The sequence below is a fragment of the Bubalus bubalis genome, chromosome 16, assembly GCF_019923935.1.
Source record: "Bubalus bubalis isolate 160015118507 breed Murrah chromosome 16, NDDB_SH_1, whole genome shotgun sequence".
NCBI classification, from domain to species: domain Eukaryota; kingdom Metazoa; phylum Chordata; class Mammalia; order Artiodactyla; family Bovidae; genus Bubalus; species Bubalus bubalis.
This window is the reverse complement of record NC_059172.1, coordinates 27191698-27216936: the sequence shown is the minus strand read 5'-3', so window position 1 is coordinate 27216936 and position 25239 is coordinate 27191698. Positions and strand designations below refer to the sequence as shown.

The window sequence follows — 25239 nt, the reverse complement described above, 5'->3', positions numbered from 1 at the left end:
AATAATTTGTTTAATCTTCTATCCCTTGGGTTCTCCATACAGAAAATGAGGATAACAGTACCAATCCCCTATTTTAAAAAAAATTTTTAAGTGTCCCAAAAGAGGCAATAGCTGTAAAGGTGTTAGGTTAAAGATGCAAGGAAGAAGCTTAGCAAGGATGGGCTTTCATGAAATTAAACAATTATCTCAGTTGTCCACTGACTTGCTAAACTGGCAAAAGTCCATTTCTCAGCTTTTGTTCCTATACATACTAGGAACAACATATTAATCAGTTTTGTATATTCTTGTTTCTTAAAAAGTATTGTTATTGCACATTTTAATTAACCATTTACAAACAAAACTGCCTTTCATACATTGGAAATTTGTCTTCAAAGTCATAAACTTTTTAGTGATAAAAATAGGACATACTCACAGAATCCAATCTAACTGACACTTATTTAAAATTGTGACGGGGCATTTCTCCAGGGTAATTACCCTTCCTCCCAATAGTTAATAGTTAAACAGCCTTTCTGTTATGGGAATTCAGTTAATCCTCTTCCCATTTGTTTCTTCAGTTTAAATACTGTTTTCCAGGGTCTCCCTGCCAATCCGCAAAAAGAGACCCTGTACCTTTAATAGCAGAGACCTGGTGAGAGGTTTCTTTCCAAACTTGTTCCCTGGCTTCCAAGTGACGAAACCAGCTGTAATTTGAGAGCAGAAAGATCCTCAGGATATCATTAGCCAAAGGAAAATCTCCGCATTCCCACCCAGTCCAGGAGTCGAAATAGTATCAGAGGGCAAGAGCCTTTCTCTCCAGCTACAGGCTCCATTTCCCAAGGAGCAAGAGGGACCTCAGAGAGCCAGAGTGGGGCAACGGAGCCAGCCAGCATCCAGCCAGAACCCTGGAGGAGGGGTTCCCCATCGTGCCGGCATCCCGCCAGGAAACAGCCGGCTGAGTTCCAACCACCAGAGCGAGCGCAGGAACTCAGAGCGAGGGTGCATCCTGGGCTGCTGGCTGCGGGGTCTGCTACCCAGGCTCTGCTGCGCAGCCACATGAAGCCAGCTGGGGAGAGGGGGTCAGGGTGCAGCAAGGCGACTGGGACTGAGGCTGACGCCGTTGCAGGGAGGCACTGACTCCCAAGGGGACCCCCTCCCCTTCCTTGCGTCTGGGCGAAAAGTCTTCTCCAGGGGTCCCCGGTCATCCTGAATATCCAGGATGGTGTTCCTGAAGTTTCTCTGGATGAGTTTTCTCTGCCACCTGTGTCAGGGCTATTTCGACGGTCCTCTCTACCCAGAGATGTCCAATGGGACCCTGCACCACTACTTTGTGCCGGACGGGGACTACGAGGAGAACGACGACCCCGAGAAGTGCCAGCTGCTCTTCAGGGTGAGTGACCACAGGCGCTGCTCCCAGGGGGAGGGGAGCTCGGCCAGCACTCTGCTAAGCCTCACCCTGCGGGAGGAATTCACCGTGTTGGGCCGCCAGGTGGAGGACGCGGGGCGCGTGCTGGAGGGCATCAGTAAGAGCATCTCCTACGACCTTGACGGGGAGGAGAGCTATGGCAAGTACCTGCGGCGGGAGTCCCACCAGATCGGGGATGCCTACTCCAATTCGGACAAGTCCCTCACTGAGCTGGAAAGCAAGTTTAAGCAGGGCCAGGAGCAAGACAGCCGGCAAGAGAGCAGGCTCAACGAGGACTTCTTGGGGATGCTGGTCCACACCAGGTCCCTGCTGAAGGAAACGCTGGACATCTCCGTGGGGCTCAGGGACAAATATGAGCTGCTGGCCCTCACCATCAGGAGCCATGGGACCCGACTAGGTCGGCTGAAGAACGATTATCTTAAAGTGTAGGTGAAGGCGCCAACTGCCCGGGAGAGGGCATCAAGTCAGTCCTCCTGGTGGAGGATGGGGGACAGAGACAGGGCTAACTTTCCCCTTATACTTATTTTTTATAACCTGATTTGCACTCGGAGAATGTTCCTGAAAAAGGAAAAAAGTGAGAGTTGAGTGGTTTTAGTTTTGTACACTATTTATGTGATTGTTACTGATTTGTCACCTGGAAAGGACAATTTAAAGCCATGCCTCCTGCCTTTCCTAGAAGGGCTTTATAGACTGCAGAGGCACCTGTTTCAGCCACATCTAAAAGGACACAGTTTATGCAGTAAGGACTGATTAAAGTTCCCCATCCTGGAGATTAAGTGAAGATGCCCAGGGAGCTTGTGCACAGCTCCTTTCAGCCTTCTCTCCTGGGCTCTGAAAGCTGTCAACATTGCCTGTTTTTCAGATGAGGTCAGAGGTGCTACTCAGCATGCCTGCCAGAGGATGGAAGCTTGTTTCTTCTCCTTTTCCTTCTTATTTATTAACCATGGTCTCCACGGTTTTGTTTTTCTTTGTCTTCTTTTTTCTTTTGGATTTTGGGGGTGTTTTTTAAAAGATTATTGGCTAGAAACTATATGCAAATCATCTTTTGCAGGGAGATGTCTGTGGTGCCTCTGTGGGTATGTGTTTAAGTTAAAGGAGCCACATGTAAGAAGCCTAACCTTTGCGGTGGTCATGAACTCCTGTGATCTGCCAATTTGCCATGTCTCTCATTGTATGCGTGTCTCATCAGCATGGCAGTCCATTACAAAGAAGTAGGTAGATCGTCTTGACACACCTTCAAAAGCCTGGGATTTAGGTTACCAGTGTATTTTTTCTAATTTGGGGGTTTTGCTTCTGTTTGCTTATTGAAAATTTGTACTTCGAGTAGAGGGAATTCTAATTCTCATAACTCCTTAACTAAGTTTTATTATTCAGCCAATAAATATGTTCTCATATAATACTTGCTTATTTTCTAATTTATATTCATAACTTTCATATTCCAAAGAGGAGCCAATGCAAAAGGAAAGAAAGGCTGGGATTTAAGCCAGTTTACTTAGAGTATATGATAAAGCAGGCAGAGGATCGCTGCATATTTAGCAATCCTCCCTTCCCTGGCCACCCTTACCATCCTCAAAAGGAAACAAAAAATCTAGACTGTGTCAAAACTTGATCTCTGCTGGTCTGCCTAAAACTCCAATTTTCTCTAGTGTTTTTGCATAGAATCAACTGAAAAAAAGTTTATGGTGAGGCTCAGAGCTTATACGCCCTTGGAATGCAGAGGGAGAGAGCTCCATTCTAAGTTGTAGGAACTACAGTAATGTTTGATAATTTTAAAGACAGGTCTACATTATTTCATTAATAATTTTAAAAGTGGAAATGCACTTTATTTCATATCATTCCCCAGCCAGTCTTCATCCTCGCCTTAAATATGTGCATATCTGCACAGATACACACACACACACACACACACACACACATGGGCGCACACACACTAAGAAATAAGTATTCATAATCTCCTTTTCAACATGGATGAAAAGTCGCCTTTTCTCTCCCATGCATGAGGAATCCAGTTTTCTATTCCTCTGAAGTGTCCAATGTCCTCCTATGACAATCGGGGAAACTGAGATTCAGGTGACCAACCCTCGGTTAGTTCCAACAGCTCCAAGTCTCCTAGATTTAAGTATGGGATTTTCCCACAATGCTTTTTTCAAGGATGCTGAGAAATGAGATAGAGTGACCTGAGGCCTGTGGCTTTGCATAACTATTTCATTGTTTAAAATAAAAATGAACAAAATATGGAACAATACTTCATACAATCATTTATTATTTCTTTTCATCACCCAAGGCTCTGCTTTTAACCACCAAGGGTATGTGAGAAATAGGTAAATGATTTTTTAAGAGAGTTTTAGTCTTTATTCTATGAAAGATGAGAAAAAAAGATAACAGCAAAGGCAAAAGAGATTATATTCAGTACTCAAATGATTGTAGTTTATGGTCACAACCCTTGCTATCTCAAAGCATCATATCACTCACTTCAGGGTGATCACCTTTAATCCCCAGACGTATTAAATGTCATCTTCTCAGTTTTCCCAGCTGTAATAGGAGGATATTAGAGTTATGACATGGATGGAAAACTGCTTTCCTCATGATGCTAATTTCAACCAACTGTTAATGGCTACATAGAATAATAGTATATTAAAAAGGATTTAAATAACACAGTTCAACCAATTGTTAATGGCTACATAGAATAATAGTATATTAAAAAGGATTTAAATAACACAGTTGCAAAGATTGCTGTCCCCAATTAGAGATGTCTTGCATGTGTGCAAGTAGGCAAGTAGTGACGCATCTGCTACAAATTTGAAAACCTCAGAATAGAAGATGGCTGAAGTTCTTTCCAGTGCTGACATTCTATGATTCCTACAAAACCAGAATTAAATTGTTTAACATTGACTCATCCATTCAAGGCTAGACATATAGCCAGTAATCTCACAGAGTCTTATGTAAATGACCCCAGAGGTCAAATAGAAATTTCCAGGTGGGGAGAGTAAGCCATCCTGGACTACCAACACAGAGGCTGGCATTACAGAGAATTTCCAAATTAGGATAGGGAGCCAGCCCCACACAAATCTTCCCTCTCTGCTTCCTTGTTATTCTTATTAAGACTTTATTACACAGTGACAGAATTCTTTTTCTTTTTTTTTAAGTAGTGGTGCCTTATTGTTTAGATCATGAAATATCTTAAAAATCTGAATAAAACTGTGTACTTTCTTTCCTGAGGAATGTACTTATAAGAACATTCATACAATGTAGGATAATCTTTCTTTAATAAATATTTGTTGATCACTCAATATGTGTCAGGCACTAGTTAGGTTGTAATACTGAGATATTACAAAGAGTTGAGACACCATCTAACTGAAAGCTTAAAAAACCTCTTAGAGTTTTATTTGGAGTAGGAGGAATTTATTATTATTATCATTAAACAAAATAGCTAGCTTTTTTGGAGAACTCATTTTAGCATTATTGGTTAGGGCCTGTGCTAAGAACTTTGCTTGGGTACTCCCTTAATTCTGACAACAAACTGTGTGAGGAAAATATTATATGAAAGGAATTAATATATGCCAAGAGCTTAGAATAGTACCTGACACAGAGTGAATCCTCAGTAAATGTTAGTTGCTGCTATTACACTGTTTATTATTATGATTATAACTGAGGCCCAGAAAGCCTAGGTAATTTTTCCAAAGTTAAAACTGTGATGTCTTATTTACTTCACTATGTTCTCACTTCTTAAGCTGATGATTATCTAGTGGAATATATGATCAAATAAAAGAAGAATATGGAGGGCAAGAGTCCACCAGGGCCACCATTTGTCTATTCCATATGGTGTCCTCTCTAAGTCAGTCAGCCTAGAGCCTAAGGCAGTTCAGATGCCAAGTTCTGTCAGTCAGAAGCTGACTCTGGTAACAGAATTTCTCATTGATACCTTCTCTGAGGCATTGTTCAATACCACTCAACTTCACACTTCCAATTTGACCTTGTGGACACTAGCTTATCCTACTTTGAGGTGCTCCATAGATAGAGTCTGCCAATAAAGGACGCCAGGTCGTGTTAGCCTCTGCAATAACCAAACCACACTCAGAGAAGCTGGCAGGTGTGGGTGTGCTATGCATGGCACATGGAGAGGCTTTCCCATAGTTTATGCACTTTCATTGCCTTTTAAACTCTCATTTACAATTTTTCTAAGGAAACAGACTCAAAAGTTTCTGAGAGAAGCCTTGAAACTTCAATCATAAGCTATTTTAACAAGTAATAAAAGTGTCCATGAAAACCACTAAAGATACGAAATGTCCCCAAAGGGTATGCTAGAATTTCCTTGGGATATTTTTCAGGGGATGGTTATTAAAATCTTCTTGATAAAGAAGAATACTTGAGTGTGAAATATGAATGTTGAATGTGCTTTATAAATGTTTTAATATAAAAGGAAAAATAACTGGAGACATAAAGTCTTGTTGATGTATGGCAAAACCAACACAATATTGTAAAGTTAAAAAAAAAATAAATAAAGCTAATGTAAGGAAACACACACACAAAATAAGAAATAGAATACAGAAATATGGAACAATCATTCACCAGTATAGAGAAGGAGATTTTTCAAATCATCTTCGTAATTTTGGAATCAGGGTGGTCCTTAGGAGTACTATTTCCAGAGTCAGAATCCTCAAAGATATGTTATTCATCAAACATTGTCAAAATGCAACCATATGAGGTAACTAGGATAGAAATAGTATACTCAGCCTTCTGAGTTTGTGGGTTCTACATCCATGGATTCAACCAACCTCAGAGTGAAAATATTCAAAATGAAAAAAAAAATTCCAAAAAGTTCCAAGAAGGAAAAAGCAAAAGTAATACACTGGCAACTATTTCCATAGCATTTACATTGTATTAGAGAGGAAATGGCAACCCACTCCAGTGTTCTTGCCTGGAGAATCCCAGGGACAGCGGAGCCTGGTGGGCTGCCGTCTATGGGGTCGCACAGAGTTGGACACGACTGAAGTCACTTAGCAGTAGCAGAGATTATAAATAATATAGCAGGTGAGTGTATGCTCAGTCATGTCCGACTCTTTGCAACCCCATGGACCGTAGCCCGCCAGGCTCTTCTGTCCATGGAATTTTCCAGGAAATAATACTGAAGTGTGTTGCCACTTCCTACTCCAGGGGATCTTCCTGACCCAGGGATGGAACACACATCCCTTGCATTTCCTGCCAGTAACACTACTGGTAAAGAATCCACCTGCCAATGCAGGAGACACAAGAGACATGAGTTCAATTCCTGGGTCAGGAAGATCCCCAGGCCACTCCAGCATTCTTGCCAGGAAAATTCCATGGATAGAGGAGCCTGGTAGGCTACAGTCAATAGGGCCGCAAAGAGTCAGACATGACTGAGCACACATGCAGACATTATAAATAATTTAGAGATGATTTAAAGTATATGGGAGAATGTGCATAGGCTATATGCAAATAATAAGCCATTATATATAAGAGACTTGGATACCCCTGGATTTGAGTATCCACAAGGGCCCTGGAAACCAATCAACTGCAGATAAAGGTGGACAACTTGTATATATACATTTAAGGAAACTGACACCTAAAAGAGAATTTGAGTGTGGCACACAGGGCATTGGCATATGTACAAGGTTCTGTGAAAGCTCAATGAAAGTCTAAACTAGAATAGTCTGGAAAATGTAAAACAGTGTAAATAAGATAAGAATTTTATATAATCACACATTCAAGAGATATGCTATTTTTATTTAATTTGATTTAATTTAAATTAATTTTATTTAACTTACTTTGTTAATTTTATTTAATAATTTATGCTATTATTATTATTGCTTTGCTTTTTAAATAACTTTTTTTCTAGTTATATAGGCCATACCTGCTGCATTCTAATAGCAGGGCAAACAGCAAACACAAAGAAAATAGGATTGTTTATAATTCTCAAACTCCCCCTTCCATACACCCAATATTTGCATTTTGGTTTGCATTCTTTTAGTATTTTTCACATCTATCTAGGTATAGTTTTAGAAAAAAATGATATCATAATAATACATTACTTTGTGGCCAATGTCTAGTTCAGGTGTTAAATATGCTCAATTGCATAAATGCTTTTAAAATATTTCAATCTGTCCACAGTACTTGGGAGGTAGAAGTTTTGGACTCACGTCCAGCCCCATTGTGTGTTAGTTGTGTACCTTTGAAGAAGTCCCTTAAATGTCCTGAAATTCAGTCTCTTTGTTTGCAAAATGAAGATAATTGAACAGGCACAGCTCAAAGTGTTTTCCATGCATTATTTTATATAACATTTCAGGTGAATGTTATAGTTTCTGAACTTTCTGGATAACGACACTGAGGCACCAAGAGGTTAAGGTCTTACAGCTAGACAGGAGTGGAGTCAAGATTCAAACGCAGGCAATCCGACTCCTCTGCTGCCATCCTAACCACTAATGAGGCTTTTCCTTTCTGGAGGCAGGAGACTGGACACATGACTTCTTAACTCTCAGCCTCTTCCAGGATCTATGACATGTGGTCTGTGAAATGAACATTTTCCTTTTATGATTTCCTTAATTGAAAAAGGCAAACCCAATTTTCTCAAAAAACTTCTTTCTCTGCTTGATTTTATGCTGGGCCAAGTATCTCCCTGGGGCTTCCCAGGAGGCTCATTGGTAAAGAATCCGCCTACTATTGCAGGAGATGTGGGTTCAATCCCTGGGAAGAGATTGGAGAAGGGGAAGAACCCCTGAAGAAGGAAATGGCAACCCACTCCATTATTCTTGCCTGGGAAGTCCCTTGAACAGAGGAGCCTGGCGGGCTACAGTCCATGGGGGTCACAAAAGAGTCAGACACGATTTAGTGACTGAACAACACCAAAGTATCTCCTTACACTTGTGTCACCTGTGATTCTCTACCTAAGAACACCTACTTCTTGCTAAATAGGATGTTTTCCAAGCACTTTCACAAGTATTAGCACATTCTCTCTTAACCCAAGTTATAGATGCTGAATTGCCCCGGAGAAGTTATGGTGGTTCAGCATTTGGAAATGGTAGCCCAGTATTCATAGCCAGAAATGTTATGCAGTCAGGATGAATCCAGATATAAAAACTCCTGATCCAGGCACCACTTAGCCTGCAGGACTGCCTTTCACTCATCTATTCATTCACTCAAAATACATTTATTGGATGCCTACAATGTATTTGGTGCTATTGAGGATACAGCAATCAGATAAAATCTGTGCCCTTCTTGATCTTATATTTACATATGCAAATATAATGACTTCATTAGGACCTCTTTGTTGAGGGAAGAGATAAATAAACTAAATGCAAATATATGTATAAATAAAATAAATACATATATATGCAATATATACATATAAATGTTAAACAGTGAACTGTATGTAGTACTTTAGTTAAGATGACTAAGGAAGATCTGAGTAAGTAGAGGTTATTTGAACTGAGCCTTAGATTTTGAGTAGAAGGCCAAGAATGTAAATATTACAGGAAAGAGTATTCCTACAAAACCCTTCAAGCAGAGATAATTTTATAAATTTGAGAAGATGGAGGGGGAGGGAGGAAGCCAGTGGAATTATAGCAGAGCAAAGCAGAGGAAATTAAAAACTGGGTCAGAGATGAGAACTGAGGCTATGTAATATAAGAACTAAATGGTTATCTTAGGAAGTTTGAGTATTATTATAATTTTAATGCACTGGAAGTCTAAGGAGAGGATATATTTAGGTATTAATTAATACTATTAATTAATAATTAATAATATATATATACTATTGAAATATTAATAATATTGGGTATAATTCATTTCAATTATCAAATTTCCATTTAAATAGTATTCAAATTTCAATTGTGCTTCTCTTGTGGCTCAGCTGCTAAAGAATCCGTGTGCAATGCCTAAGTTGGGAAGTTTGATGCCCAGTTTGATCCCTGGGTTGGGAAGATCCCCTGGAATAGGCAAAGGCTACCCACTCTAGTATTCTGGCCTGGAGAATCCCATGGACTGTACAGTCCATGGGTCACAAAGAGTTGGAACTTGGAAGTCTAAGGGGAAGAATGATATGATCTGATTTACACAAAAAAGACCGCGTTGGGATATTATATACAGGGCAGTAAGAATGGAAGCAGGAAAGCCACTTGGTTGCTACAAGGTCATGCTGATGGCAGATGAAGAAAGCTTGGTCCAAGGTGGTTTTGGTAAAAATGGCAGGAACTGACCTTGATTCTCCCAATATGTCTCATTATTGTTTTTGTCCCATAAGAATGTGTGTCATTATTTGCGAACTTCTTCAGCATTGGTCCTATTTCCCGGCTCTTGACTCCATTTTTTCTCTCCCTCCCACTTTGAGCTTGATTTTAGCACTGCCTTCCTCTGATTCTTTTCTCTTGAGGCTTTTGGATGACCTCAGAATATTGCATTGCCTTGTATTTGATAAGGGCACAGAGCATCCTATTTTGACTTTAACAGCATTTACTTGGATGGCTTGTACATTTGACCATCTTCTTTTTTTCTTTTCCACAAAAAACAAGACATTTTATATATCAATAGCTTGCTGTTTACAGAGTGGAACCTGACAGCTGTGATTAATGAGGTAAAGCCTCCATGCTTTGGGGCTGGCAGGGATGGCTTGCGTTTTCCAGTTGTGAAAAGTTTCCTCCTGCAGGAGTTAAGGAAATGTGTTTCCTGAGCATCTTTTTTTTTTTTTTTTGCTTTGATCTTTGCTCAGCCCTAAATGCGGGTTCTCTGCACAACTTTCAAAATGTATCCTTTGCTGGCAGTCCCACTGAGTCAACCACTAACATTTTCCACATGATTCCACTACAGATGAAATTATAAAGGGCAGAAAACCTAGTGGGCTCGCTCTGCTCTGAGGTATATTTTTGCTTACCCTTCAAGTGTCAGTTATCTGCTGCCCTGGTTTCCCCTCCCCCTGGCTTTAGCCAAGCTCGTTCCTGTTGCTTCCTTTGCTCTCCATCTCTCTCTCTCCTTTTGTTATTAGGAGCATGGGAAGTAGAGGCAGAATTCTGATTCACATCATGACTCTGCAATTTAGTAGCTGTAGAACATAAGCAAAACATTTAACTTCTAGGAGCCTCAATTTCCTCTGCTGTACAGTGGGAATTGTGGCATGTAGTTTGCAGGCTTCTTGGATTTGATAAACCAATGTATGGAGAAGACTTACTATAATATGAGCAAAAGTAAGTCTTGCCATGAGAAGCTCATGAAAGATCCCCCTTTAAAAGGGATACCTTTACAAATAGGTTCATGTATAGCATTTTTCTAGATTCCACATATATGCATTAATATGCAATATTTACTTTTCTCTTTCTGACTTCACTCTGTATGACAGTCTCTAGATCCATCCACATCTCTGCAAATGGTACAATTTCATTCCTTTTTATGGCCGAGTAATATTCCATTGTATATATGCACTGAATCTGAGTCTGAGTGAAAGTCACTCAGTTGTACGACTCTTTGTAATCCCATGGACTGTATAGTCCATGGAATTCTCCAAGCCAGAATACTGGAGTGGGTAGCTGTTCCCTTCTCCAGGGGATCTCTCCAATCCAGGGATTGAACTCAGGTCTCCCACATTTCAGGAGGATTCTTTTGCAGCTGAGCCACCAGGGAAGCCCAAGAATACTGGAGTGGGTAGCCTATCCCTTGTCCAGTGGATCTTTCCAACCCAGGAATTGAACCAGGGTCTCCTGCATTGCAGGTGGTTTATTTACCAACTGAGCTATCAGGAAGTCCCTACATCTTCTTTATCCATTCATCTGTTGATGAATGAATTGAGATATTGGGATTGGCATATATACACTATTATATGTAAAATAGATAACTAATGAGAACTGGCTATATAGTACAGTGAACTCTACTCTGTGGTATGGGGGAACTCAATGCTCTGTGGTGACCTAAATGGGAAGGCAATACAAAAGAGAGGCAATGTATGTATACGTATGGCCAATTAAAGTACTGTTGAAACCTGGCTTGGAGAATTTTGAGCATTACTTCGCTAGCGTGTGAGATGAGTGCAGTTGTGCAGTAGTTTGAACATTCTTTGGCATTGCCTTTCTTTGGGACTGGAATGAAAACTGACCTTTTCCAGTCCTGTGGCCACTGTTGAGTTTTCCAGATTTGCTGGCATATTGAGTGCAGCACTTTCACAGCGTCATCTTTTAGGATGTTCAAGCTGGATTTAGAAAAGGCAGAGGAACCAGAGATCAAATTGCCAACATCTGCTGGATCATTAAAAAAGCAAGAGAGTTCCAGAAAAACATCTGCTTTATTGACTATGCCAAAGCCTTTGACTGTGTGGATCACAATAAACTGTGGAAAATTCTTCAAGAGATGGGAATACCAGGCCACCTGACCTGTCTCCTGAGAAATCTGTATGCAGGTCAGGAAGCAACAGTTAGAACTGGACATAGAACAACAGACTGGATCCAAATCAGGAAAGGAGTATGGCAAGGCTGTATATTGTCACCCTGCTTATTTAACTTATATGCAGAGTACATCATGCGAAATTCCAGGCTGGATGAAGCACAGGCTGGAATCAAGATTGCTGGGAGAAATATCAATAACCTCAGATGCACAGATGACACCACCCTGATGGCAGAAAGCAAAGAAAAAATAGAGCCTCTTGATGAAAGTGAAAGAGGAGAGGAAAAAGTTGGCTTAAAACTTAACATTCAGAAAACTAAGATCATGGCATCTGGTCCCATCACTTCATGGCAAATAGATGGGGAAAAAATGGAAACACTGAGAGGCTTTATTTTGGGGGGCTCCAAAATCACTGCAGATGGTGATTGCAGCCATCAAATTAAAAGAGACTTGCTCCTTGGAAGAAATACTATGACCAACCTAGACAGCACAGTAAAGAGCAGAGACATTACTTTGCCAGCAAAAGTCCAGCTAGTCAAACCTATGGTTTTTCCAGTAGTCATGTATGGATATGAGAGTTGGACTATAAAGAAAGCTTGGTGCTGAAGAATTGATGCTTTTGAACTGTGGTGTTGGAGAAGACTCTTGAGAGTCCTTTGAACTTCAAGGAGATCAAACCAGTCAATCCTAAAGGAAATCAGTCCTGAATATTCATTGGAAGGACTGATGCTGAAGCTGAAACTCCAATACTTCAGCCACCTGATTCGAAGAACCGACTCATTGGAAAAGATCCTGATGCTGGGAAAGATTGAAGGTGGGAGGAGAAGGGGATGACAGAGAACGAGATGGCTGGATGACATCACCAATGCAGTGGACAGGAGTTTGAGTAGGCTCCAGGAGTTGGTGATGGACAGGGAAGCCTGGTGTGCTGCAGTCCATGGGGTCACAGAGAGTTTGACATGACTGAGCTACTGAACTGACCTGATAGCTGATTTACTTTGCTGTACAGCAGAAATTAACACAACATTGTAAAGCAACTATACTCCAATAAAAAAAAAAGGGACACCTTGTGTATTCTTAGGTTAAAATGAAAAAGATGTATTTCAAATAAGCCTTAGATGTTGTATGTGTGTGTCATACGTACTGACCTCCCCATTCTAGGCGTCTCAGAAGCCATACCCATGTTTGTTTTCATTCATATAAGAGAAATTCCTATGCACATATGTGTTTATTTCACAAACACTCCTCATTTGGGCCGAGAGAATGAAAGCTACAACAGGAAATAACAGTTAGTAACTTGCTTACCCTTCCTTTTCAAACGTTAACAGTGCTTTTGCTTTCTGCCTTGAGTGTGGGGGTGATGCACATGAAAGAAACTCAGGGATTGCGATACATGGGCAGCTACGGTAAAAGAGCTCTCAAAGCTTGGCAACAGGGCTACGAAGTGAGAGAGAATAAGAATAGTAATTCCTAATATTTATTGAATGTGCACTCTCAGTCGCTCAGTTGTGTCCAACTCTTTGCAACCCCATGGACTGTAGCCCACCAGGTTCCTATGTCCATGGCATTTTCCAGGCAAAAAATACTAGAGTAGTTTGCCATTTTCTCCTCCAGGGGATCTTCCTAACAGAGGGGTTGAACCCACATCTCTTTTGCCTCCTGCCATGGCAGGTAGATTCTTTACCACTGAGCTACCTGAGAAGCCCATTTATTGAGCACTACCTACATATTTGGTCCTGGGTACCCTGAAAAGTCCAGTTTTCAGACATATAAGACTAAGGCCAGAACTCATTTGTGGTGATCTCACTATGGAAAGGATTAGGGTGACAGTATGCTCTTCTTTATGTAACCCCATGCTCCGGCTGTATGATTTCCTGAACTTGACTGCCTGGCAGTGCTCTAATGTCTCCAAGTCATGAGTTTGCCAGGGATGGTAGATTGGATCCAAACCTTGTGTCAGCTCAGACATATGCGGGCTTCACTAAGAGGACTTGGAGACATTTGCATGTAGTTTGATAGACCTCCTGAAGTGTAAATTTCTGCACTGAGTAGTTCTCTACCTTGCCTGCTTCTCCCCTGTGCAGTCTCTACCTGGACTGCAAAGGAAGAGGCGCTGGCTCAGACGCACAAGATTCAGGAGAGGGCGTGGTGATCCTTGCAGCACACGTTCAGAGAAGACTTGGATCTTCACCCTGTTCAGTGTAAAAGCAGATAGTTTGGCCCAGTGAACACTAATCTGTGCATATACTTAGCAATGAATATAAGAAATAAATAAGCAGCATTTTGTTTCTAATTAGAGGCATTGTGTTCACTTGGGAAACTTCGGAAATAGAACAATTTTTAACTGTTTGGCTCAAACAAAAACTCATTCAGGCCTAGAAATTGGCAAAGGCCATACTAATGATAAATACTTATCCCATAATCACATTTTCCGTAGCCTCTCTAATTTCCAAGAGTTTTGCCATAAAAAGAATCACAGTGAAAAATCTGAGCTGACAGTTCACAATCATGACATAATATTAACAGGATATTTGGCTTTGCAGGGTTCTCCCATTTCCTCTGTAAAAATACGACCATAACCAAAACATGAAGCCACCACTTTGCTTACCATTCACTATTTTTCAAAGGGCTTATTCACTCATTTTTCTGTCATTCAACAAACATTTGTTGAATACCTACTATGTGCGATTGTTTTACTAGATTTAGAGCATAATAGTTGTAATAATAATGATAATAATAGAAATAAAGCAATAGACAATGTTTTTACACTTATTATATACCTAGCACACTATTTTGAGTGTATCACATTTATTTAACACAGGTAAACTTTGCAACAGTCCTTCACAAGTCTTGCCTGTAAACTGTTCCATGACCTTTCTAGAGTATCACCAGATGCCTATGCCAACCCTTCTTCTGGCCTCCTCCCTGATCTGCACTTTTGCCAGAGTCCTCTCTCTGGCTACCAGCCTCTCCTGATCTGGCCCATCCTACCCTCTACAGAAGTGCTAACTGTGAAGGGATCAGGCAGTCTTTAAATCAAGAGTTCAGGAGTATTTGGAGACAGTTCTTCCTCAGTGATACAGTTCAGTTCAATTCAGTCGCTCAGTCATGTCCGACTCCTCGTGACCCCATGAATCGCAGCACACCAGGCCTCCCTGTCCATCACCAACTCCCGGAGTTCACCCAAACTCATGTCCATCGAGTCAGTGATGCCATCCAGCCATCTCATCCTCTGTCGTCCCCTTCTCCTCCCACCCCCAATCCCTCCCAGCATCAGAGTCTTTTCCAATGAGTCAACTCTTCGCATGAGGTGGCCAAAGTACTGGAGCTTCAGCTTTAGCATCATTCTCTCCAAAGAAATCCCAGGGCTGATCTCCTTCAGAATGGACTGGTTGGATCTCCTTGCAGTCCAAGGGACTCTCAAGAGTCTTCTCCAACACCACACTTCAAAAGCATCAATTCTTCGGCGCTCAGCCTTCTTCACAGTCCAACTCTCACACCCATACATGACCACAGGAAAAACCATAGCCTTGACTAGACGGACTTTTGTTGGCCAAGTAGTGTCTCTGCTTTTGAATATGCTATCTAGGTTGGTCATAACTTTCCTTCCAAGGAGTAAGCGTCTTTTAATTTCATGGCTGCAATCACCATCTGCAGTGATTTTGGAGCCCAAGAAAATAAAGTCTGACACTGTTTCCACTGTTTCCCCATCTATTTCCCATGAACTGATGGGACCGGATGCCATGATCTTCATTTTCTGAATGTTGAGCTTTAAGCCAACTTTTTCACTCTCCTCTTTCACTTTCATCAAGAGGCTTTTGAGTTCCTCTTCACTTTCTGCCATAAGGGTGGTGTCATCTGCATATACACTGAGCTACATACAACAAACTTTAGATTTAAGTGAGAAAGAAATGTTAGAGAAGATTGGCAGAAGAAGACCTTGACTTCAGGCTCAAGCTTTCAGGACTGAGCCAACCAACCTGATTATGAAACCCCAGATTTCAACATTATGTTAACCTCTGTCAGGCTAAAATAGTAATAAAACTGTACTTGTATTTACATCCCTATCATAGTTTTGGTCTGAGAGCTACATAATCTGAGAATATCAGAGATAGAAACAATCTTCACAAATGGAGAATCTGAAGCATAAACAAGTGAAGAAATTTATTCTGGGTCACATAAGCTCAAGGTATCAAGGCCAGGACATCACAGAATCATGATCCAGGGAGGCCGAGTTCATCCCGCTCACCTGGTCAGTCCTCAGCTGCCTTAATCTGACAGCCCAGCCCTGACTTGCACTGCTTGAATTATAGGGTGCTCCCTTGTCTCTGGAGGAATGCATGCAATTGTCAGAGAGTTCCAACTCTTAGAAAGTCCTTCCGTATTTTGAACTGAAATCTCTCCCAGTGGGGTTTTTACCACTCAGAGACTCACAGCCTCATTTATCCCTTTTCTACTTCAAGTTAATCAAAGACCTGGCAGCTCCTTTGGTCAGGCTCCATAGACCCAATTCCTCCAACCCCTCCTTCTGTAATATGAGAACCAGGGTCTCCTCACTTTATCTTATTACCAGGAAGCAGCTATTCACAGTGGTTAAAATCATGGGCTTTGCAAACTGACAAACCTCTAGCTTGAATCTCAGTTCTGCACTCACAACACAAATGTCTAAAGACAGATTACTTATCCTGACCATAGCTTGGGTTCCTTTTACATGCATCAGTGATGATGATATTTCATTTATTCATGAATAACATGCATAAAATAACACACATAAAATTACAAGTACTATATCTAGTACTTCATAGGAATTCAACAATTATATCTGAATGAATGAATGAACAAACCCTGGGTTGGATCTTTGCATAAATTCATCATGAATAAGGGAGCTGTATAGAAAAGAATTGCAAATTTGGAGAAGACTCTGTTTAGGAGAAGGTCGAAGGAAGAATGAAGAGGAGAAGCCCAATGATTACCCCAAAGTGACTATGGCTGATGAGCTTTCCGTGCAAAACATCTTCAGCTTATCTGTCACTAGTTCACCAACTATGTGATAAGCAGGGTACTTCATGCTCATGGCTTTGCTCAAGAAGAGGATGAGGATTCAAGTCTTTTTAACTAATTCTGGACTTTCCCATAAAAGTGTGACCATATGCTAATTTGAAAGTTCTAACACTAAGATATTTGGGGCATGGAAGAGAAGGAACTTTCTATCTTATCCCTCCCCAGCCCCTCTCCACCTACGGAAACAGCTGACCAGACTTTCCTAAATCCTTTCCCAAAGTTCTATGTTTGGGCTGAGCTCAGGCCTGGAAGGTCTCACTCTCAAGAGAAGGACCTGAGAAAGCCATTAAGGCAAATGAAAGCCCTGGAATTGAAATACACAGGGAAGATGGGAATTCAACTGGCTTTTTCTCCCATGTGATCCATCTCTTAATAATAGGAAAATGAAACCAAAGCAAACCATCTTAAAGATAATATCTTTTAAATCACACAAACTTCAACAGAGTGTTAAGGAGAGGCTCTTTAGACACAGACTGCTTTGAGTTGAGTCGTAGCTCTTCCTTTATCACCCGGGCTGTCTGTGGCAAATGATTAAATTCCTGGGCCTGTTTTCTTCTCTATACATGGATACTATGGTCCTTATCTCCTAGGATATTGAAGAGGATCAAATAAGAGACTCTAATTTGGTATATGGGATTTCCAAGTGGCTTAGTGGTAAAGAATCCTCCTGCTTATGCAGGAGACATGAGTTTGATCCCTGGGTTAGGAAGAGCCCTTGGAGTAGGAAGTGGCAACCCACTCCAGTATTCCTGCCTGGAGAATTCCATGGACAGAGGAGACTGGCAGGTTACTGTCCATGGGGTCACAAAGAGTCAGAGACTACTGAATATGAAAGCACCTCAGGGTTGGTAGAAGATGTGGCATGTATGTTACACTATTGCATTAGATGTAAAAGCACAAAGGGACTTCCCAGGGGGTGCTACTGGTAAAGAATCCACCTGCCAGTGTAGGAGATCCAGATTCCATTCCTGGGTTGGAAAGATCCCTGGAGGAGAGTGTGGTAACCCACACCAGTATTCTTGCCTGGAGAATCTGCCTGCTAATGCAGGAGACACGAGTTTGATCCCTGGGTTAGGAAGTGGCAACCCACTCTAGTATCCTTGCCTGGAGAATTCCATGGACAGAGGAGCCTGGCAATCTGCAGTCCATAGGGTCTCAAAAAGTCAGACACAAGTGAAGTGACTTAGCATGTATGCACAAAAGAACAAAGAGCAAGCAGTCTTTGTCCCCTCAATACAATGGGATCGGAATGATTAACACCCACAGTCCACACTCATTCTCCTATCCCTTACATGTTTAGCCTCTTCTTTCCTCCTCTCTCCCTCCTGGCTCCTGGTAAAAAGGAAAAAACTGCACTGACACATGATCCACTCCACTTCCCAACAAACAGGTTATGAAGGAGGAAGAACCACATGCATTGGGGGATAGAGCCTGACATTAAAGGAAAGGCATAGAGGCCAGGGATGCTGATCAGCATCCTATAGTGCACAGGATGACCACCACGACAGAGTCCTCTGGCCCACAATGCCAGTAGTGCCAAGGTGGAGAAACCCTGGTCTATAAATGTAAGACATAAGGGGGGCAGGAGGACAAGAGAGAAATGGTAGTTAGACTGAGGATCCTGAATATCAAATTAAAATTCTTCCCAGACGTAATTGGTGTATTATAGAATTCAAAGCAAGAAGAAAATACAAATTTTTTTTAAAGGTTTGTATTAGGAAGGTATGTCTGATGTATTCGGAGAAGGTAATGGCACCCCACTCCAGTACTCTTGCCTGGAAAATCCCATGGATGGAGGAGCCTGGTAGGCTGCAGTCCATGGGGTCGCTAAGAGTCGGATACGACTGAGCGACTTCACTTTCACTTTTCACTTTCATGCATTGGAGAAGGAAATGGCAACCCACTCCAGTGTTCTTGCCTGGAGAATCCCAGGGACGGGGGAGCCTGGTGGGCTGTTCTGTCGGACATGACAGAAGTGACTTAGCAGCAGTAGCAGCAGCAGTCTGATGTATTAGAGCACAGTGATACTTAGAGAGTTTCAGGATGCCTGATGTGAATTCACATATTTTATATAGTATCACGGTTACAATGCCCCAGCATCTGGCTGAAGACTGAAAGCATCTATCAACAGGCTAATCTTATCTCCTTGGCTGGGCTGGACAAAAAGACTGGACTTCTGGCCTTTACATTGATGAGGCCTCCCCTATACTCTGGCAAGACAATTAAAGGGAATGAGGGATGTTGATTTTTCTAAGTAATAGCTTGGTATGGTGTAGATGAAACATCTGGTTGATTGGCACTTTCGTTTTTCACTTGGTGGTTTTGACATGGAGGACACATAATCATTGTTGGATGTTGGCTAGTCATCATTGTAAACCTAACTGATGGCAGGGTAGAATCAACTTGTCCTAAAATAAAGAATTGTAGGTATGAATCTTCAACCTGAAAGACCTTTACTTACAAGAAAGAGGAGCTCTAGAGTTGAAAATGAAGAACTGATGCAGAATCTTCATTTATGTTGCCGTATGATTGCTTATACCCAAATATCCTCTCGAAGTTACCTTATACCCCTGGGAAGTTTGTGTAATCCATTGAATCATTAGATTAAACATTAGATATCTGCCTGGAAAATGGGGCTCTTTTTTCTTCATACACAAGTTATTGTCTGCTCACAAACTCAAGTGAATGCATCTACTCATGGCAACCCACTCCAGTTTTCTTGCCTGGAGAATCCCATGTACAGAATAGCCTGGTGGGCTACAGTCCATGGGGTCACAAAGAGTCAGACATGAAAGGCGACGGATCATGTACACTTTACTGCTTCCTTCATCAGAAGGTGGCATCTTATATTCCTCCCTTTGAGTCTGGATGGCTGGGGGACTTGCTTTGATCAATAGAATGTGGTGCACGTGACACTGTGCTAGTTCTGGGTCCACAGTTTAAAAGGCCAAGAGCAGCTTCCATCCTTGTACCCTGGAAGCCAGCAACTAAGGTTGGGTTAGACAGTTGCATGAAGGAGCCCAAGTGTAGAGAGACCAGGGAAGGTGAGAAGCCATAACGAACATGACGGGGCCATCTGAGCTCCCAACTGAATGCAGTTGTGCGAATGATCTCATCATAGAACATGGAACAGAAAAATCATTCAGCTTAACCCAGTCAACCCAAAGAATTGTGAAAAATTTAAACTGTGGTTATTTTTAAGCCAGTAAGCATGGAGATCACTTGTTACACAGCAATAGCTAACTTAAACACATCATATCTAAGATAGGACTCTACCACATTCTTTTTCTATCACATTTCCCTGTTGTATTTTCTATTTTCTTTATAGCTCTTATCACTAAAATTATTTCATTTATCTTTTTTGTTGTCTGTCTCCCCCAACAGGAGAAAACTGTGATAGCAGGGACCTTGTCTACGCTGTTTTCTGCTGTAGACTCTGTGCCTAAAACAATGCCTGACCGAGCAGAAGGTCAGCAAACACTGCTGATTAAGTCAATAGATAGACAGTTGTAACTATGATAGATAATAGAAGTAGATGTTGCTATAACTGTAATAAGACCTGGAGAGGGACATCAGGAATGAGAAGACTTATTTTGATAAAATCTTCACATGGTTTGTCCAGAAGGAGAGTAGGGAGAGGGGCTATTTTCTTTCTAGTTACTGTCCAGTTAATCATTATAAGTGTCATTATCACTTTAAACTTCCCATGGTGGCAGGCCATAAAAACTTTTTCAAAATATTTTTAGAGCAACCTTCTGAGGATCCAGCTATTAAATACATAAGTAATCTCCTGAATTATAAAAAAAATTAATTTTACAAAACTGTTTTAAAAAAGATGTGGAATTTGCTCTGCTACTCTGCTAGAATTGTAAATTAAAGGGAAAATTCTGCTTACTCAATTTGAGGAAATAGTTCTTTCTAAAAGTGAGGAGACTTTGAGGAGTGTTTTTTGTTTCCTAAGCACAGAGTCCATTTGGGAATCTTTATGGGAAAAAAGAAAGAGATGAGTTCTTAAAGAATAGATTCAGTGGGGGAGAAACATGGAAGGATCCTTCTCCTTCTTCTTGAGAAAAATGTTTTCTTGCTGGAAAAGGAGAAATCAGAAGAGCTCTGGAGCTGCATGAACCAAAAGTGAGAGTGCAGTAGACATGGTTTCAGGGCTGTGAGTGAGGTGGTGAAGGTAAACAGCTGAACTTTCCTTCAAAGCCAAAACATGAAGATAAGGAAAATCAGAAAGAGAAAAAGAAAAAATGAAGACAGGAAATAATGGAGTTGGTGTCAATTTTGCTATGCATGTGAAATATATATAGAATGTGTGATAGAATTAAATAATTCTACTTTCTTCCTTAAACACATTTTATAAATGTTAATTTTATACACACACATATACGCATGCATGTGCTTAGTCACTCAGTTTTGTCTGACTCTTTGCAAACCCATGGGCTATAGCTCGCCAGGCTCCTCTATCCATGGGGATTCTCCAGGCAAGAATACTGGAGAGAGGTTGCCATGTCCTCCTCCAGGGGATCTTTCCAACCCAGGGATCAAACCCAGGTCTTCCTCTTTGCAAGCAGATTCTTTACCATCTGAGCTGCTGGGAAGCCCATGAATACTGGAGTGGGTAGCCTATCCCTTCTCCAGGGGATCTTCCCAACCCTGGAATCGAACCAGGGTATCCTGCATTGCAGGTGGATTCTTTACCAGCTGAGCTACCAGGGAAACCCACATGCATATCTGCATCTATATTTACATTTATAGGTATGCATCTTGAGTTTCTATTTTTAAATTATTCTTTATATCACTGTTTGATCTTTGTTTAAAGTTTGGTTTGGGAAGATATCCCTGGTAGCCCCGTGTCTAAGAATCTGCCTTGCAATGCAGGAGATGCAGGTTCCATCCCTGGTTGGGAAATTAGGTTCCCACAAACCACAGGGTAACTAAAGCCCATACACCATGACTGCCGAGCCCACACACGCTTTGTAGCCCACATGCCACAACTAGAGAGAAGCCCAAGCTGCAACTAAGACCCAATGCAACCAAACACTCTATTTTTTTTTTCTTTCTTTAAAAAAAAAAAAAAAAAGAAATAGAACTTTGGGACAGTCTCTTCCTATTGCACATTCTTTCCCTGTAGAATTTATCAGGAAGTATCGTTGATCAGCAAAGCACTGGGTATGTTGTAGTCAGCTTTGGTGATTGGAATGTATAATGACACCAGTGTGTCTGCTTCCAGGATAAGAACGCATCTGCCAGTGAGAAATGGATGTTTATACCATCTAATCAGAGCACTCCCTCCTCTGGCTTGTGTCTCTCTGCTTCTCTCTGCTGGGCAACATCTCTTCTGAATGACACATTCTTTTCTTAGATAAGGTAATGCCTTCAATCAGGTTTCAGTCCTGTCTTACCAGCCTGAAAGGCACTCTTTCTCCTTTATGTAGCTTTGTCTATCCCTGACGAATCAAACCTCAAGTGTTCGTGTTATAGTTTAATCCTCATGTGGCCATATTATTTCATTTTCTGTGTGCTTTTTGAGGGCACTTCCTTGTTGCCCCATCTATCAGCAACAATAATGATCTAATTCACCTCCAAATTTGATGGTCCCTTCCTGCTCCTCATCCTCTATGCAACATGAAAATGCCCACCTTGCTTGCACTAGGAAGTTCCTGCTGCTGCTGCTAAGTCACTTCAGTCGTGTCCAACTCTGTGCGACCCCATAGACGGCAGCCCACCAGGCTCCCCTGTCCCTGGGATTCTCCAGGCAAGAACACTGGAGTGGGTTGCCATTTCCTTCTCCAATGCATGAAAGTGAAAAGTGAAAGTGAAGTCGCTCAGTCGTATCCGACTCTTAGTGACCCCATGGACTGCAGCCAACCAGGCTCCTCCATCCATGGGATATTCCAGGCAAGGGTTCCTAGTCATCCCTTTTCTAATTAGTACCCAATTTCTTTCAGGGAAATCACCTTCCTCCATTGTTTTTGAAGTTGGTGGAAGGGTAATTCCTGGCTTGCAAGTGCCCACCTCTAATTCTAGCCCAGACTCTGACTCAGCTAGGATTGCTCTGTGACCAAATCTCAACAAATCAGATGCTTTGGGGACTTTAAGGAGCAATCATTCTTATCACAGGGGAAGATAGAGTGGCAGTATCTACTATATTACCAGCATATAGCATGTTATTTCCGGCTGGGGACATTTGCTAAATGGTTCAACCATCCTGTGTTTTTAGACCTCTGGATTGATACATGTATTATATATGCATTTTATATAATATATATATATACACAGTATATAATGTTTAACATATTGTATTATACTATATTATTTTACATGTTACATTATGTTACATCATTCCTGAGCCTGGTCTCCTTGCTACCTTTTTATTGCATTTGAGGATATTTTCAATAAAAATCTTGAGTTTGAGATCCTGGCTAGGAAATCTTTAGCACCAGCAGTCAGGTTTCTCTGACATGACTCCATGGCCAGCTATGAGATTTATCAAAACAACGAACTCAAGCACATTGAATATTTCAACTTTGTATTCAATTGTTCATATTTAACTACCTCATTAGCTACAAGGCTTCCCTGGTGGCTCAGATGGTAAAGCACCTATCTGCAATGCAGGAGACCTAAGTTCAATCCCTGGGTTGAGAAGATCTCCTGGAGAAGGAAATGGCAGCCCACTCCAGTAGTCTTGCCTGGAAAATCCCATGGATGGAAGAGACTGGTAGGTGACAGTCCATGGGGTTGCAAAGAGTCGAACACGACTGAGCAACTCCACTTTCTTTCTTTCTTTAGCTACGAGATAAACCAACGTAATGCTTAATACATAGAACAGATCAACAGATTCTTCATAGAAGAAAATAATAAAAGACTAACCCTTTACCCATGTTTTCTCAAAAATTTTAATCTAGATTCTAAAATGTGTAAACAAGGATCCATATAGTCAGAGCTGCTTTTATAAACTTTTTTTGTTTATTTTGCTGTATATCATAAAAATGAATATCTGGAAATAAAGGCAAATGTTCAGTGATAAGTGTACTTTTAAGTTACTCATGGTTGTATGAATTTTGTTTATATGGCTATTTGCTTATGTTGTTGTTGTTTAGTCGCTAAATCATATCTGACTCTTCACAACCCCATGGACCGTAGCCTGCCAGGCGCCTCTCTCCATGGGATTTCCTAGGCAAGAATACAGGAGTGGGTTGCCATTTCCTTCTCTATATTTGCTTATATGGGTGTTGTAAATGGCAAGATAATACTCTATGTTCTGTGACCCTCTGAACCCTTTCATTAAATCCTTTTGCTTAAAGTAAATAGAGGAATTTTTATTGCTGCTACCAAGGAGCTTTCAGTCTCCTCATGTGAAATGAATACAGCAAAACGGTTTCTCTTCACATTCCCCAGCACACTGAGTTGTACATATTAGGTTCTCAATAAAGTCCACATAATGGAACTATTGTATATTCAACTGCAGTTGAATTGAACTGCATTGAATTGAATCAAGTCAAATCAAGTTGAAATGAATTGAATAGGCCTTTTCTCTGACCCACAGCAACTATAAAACTAGAATATTTGACCACCATTCAGAAAACTGTGCTCACAAGATTATGTTCTGGAATCTTGACAGATAAGATTTCAGCAACTCTTTATTTAAACCCTTCTTAGATAAATTACGTGCTACACTACATGAGTAGGATTTCTGGCAAGGATTTCCAAGTAAAATGTTATTCCAAAGAAACTGCCTGTGTGTGTAGGTGGCGTGTCATCATGAAGTGGCTGTAACAGACTGCAGTGCAGCTCAGGGCTCTGGTTTCACTGCAGACTCTGACTCTACTTCAGCACTGATTTGCAGAAAAAGAGGGAGGAATGTATGCTGAAAACATTCAGTATGCTAAATGCATGCTGAATTACAGAAAATAGCACAAATTGGTTTTTGTTGTCCTGAAGCTCAGAAAAAAAAAAGGGTTTCTCTCTCTGTTTCTGATTTTCTATAGTACCTCCCTTATCCTAGCATTAGATCAATCCTACTCGGCAGTTGTGCAAAAGTCTGTTAAATAAAAATGAGAGATTGAAGTTATGCTTGTGGAAAACACTTCTTTGTAAGACACTTATGCAATAAGATACTTTTTAAAATAATAAGGATAGACTTTGATTTTTTTTTAAAGGCAATCCATATTTATGTGACTCAAAAGTTTACCAAAATGAGACTATATGCTAACTTAGTCAAGTAGTATTTTTACTTTTTCTTAAGAATGAACCTCTAGAGAGAGAGAGAGAACTATCATTGGAAACCACCAGATCTTGCTGACCACAGAGATTTGAATTTCACCAGTGAGTCCACAGAACTCACTAAACACCACCCCATACGTGTACTGGATAACATACACCATACGGACCAT

General features: G+C 41.0%; 1 protein-coding gene across 1 annotated transcript; it reads left to right on the top strand.

Annotated features, from left to right (window-relative positions):
* Nucleotides 1-703: 703 nt before the first annotated feature.
* FIBIN (fin bud initiation factor homolog) lies at nucleotides 704-2799 on the top strand. Its single transcript, XM_006046945.4, has one exon. It carries the CDS (start codon nucleotides 1196-1198, stop codon nucleotides 1829-1831), a length of 636 nt encoding a protein of 211 aa, XP_006047007.1. The 5' UTR covers nucleotides 704-1195; the 3' UTR covers nucleotides 1832-2799.
* The last annotated feature ends 22440 nt before the right edge of the window (nucleotides 2800-25239 follow it).

Bases quoted from the DNA above. Each gene is read 5' to 3' on its own strand.
- FIBIN (XM_006046945.4), top strand. From the start codon at position 1,196: ATGGTGTTCCTGAAGTTTCTCTGGATGAGTTTTCTCTGCCACCTGTGT.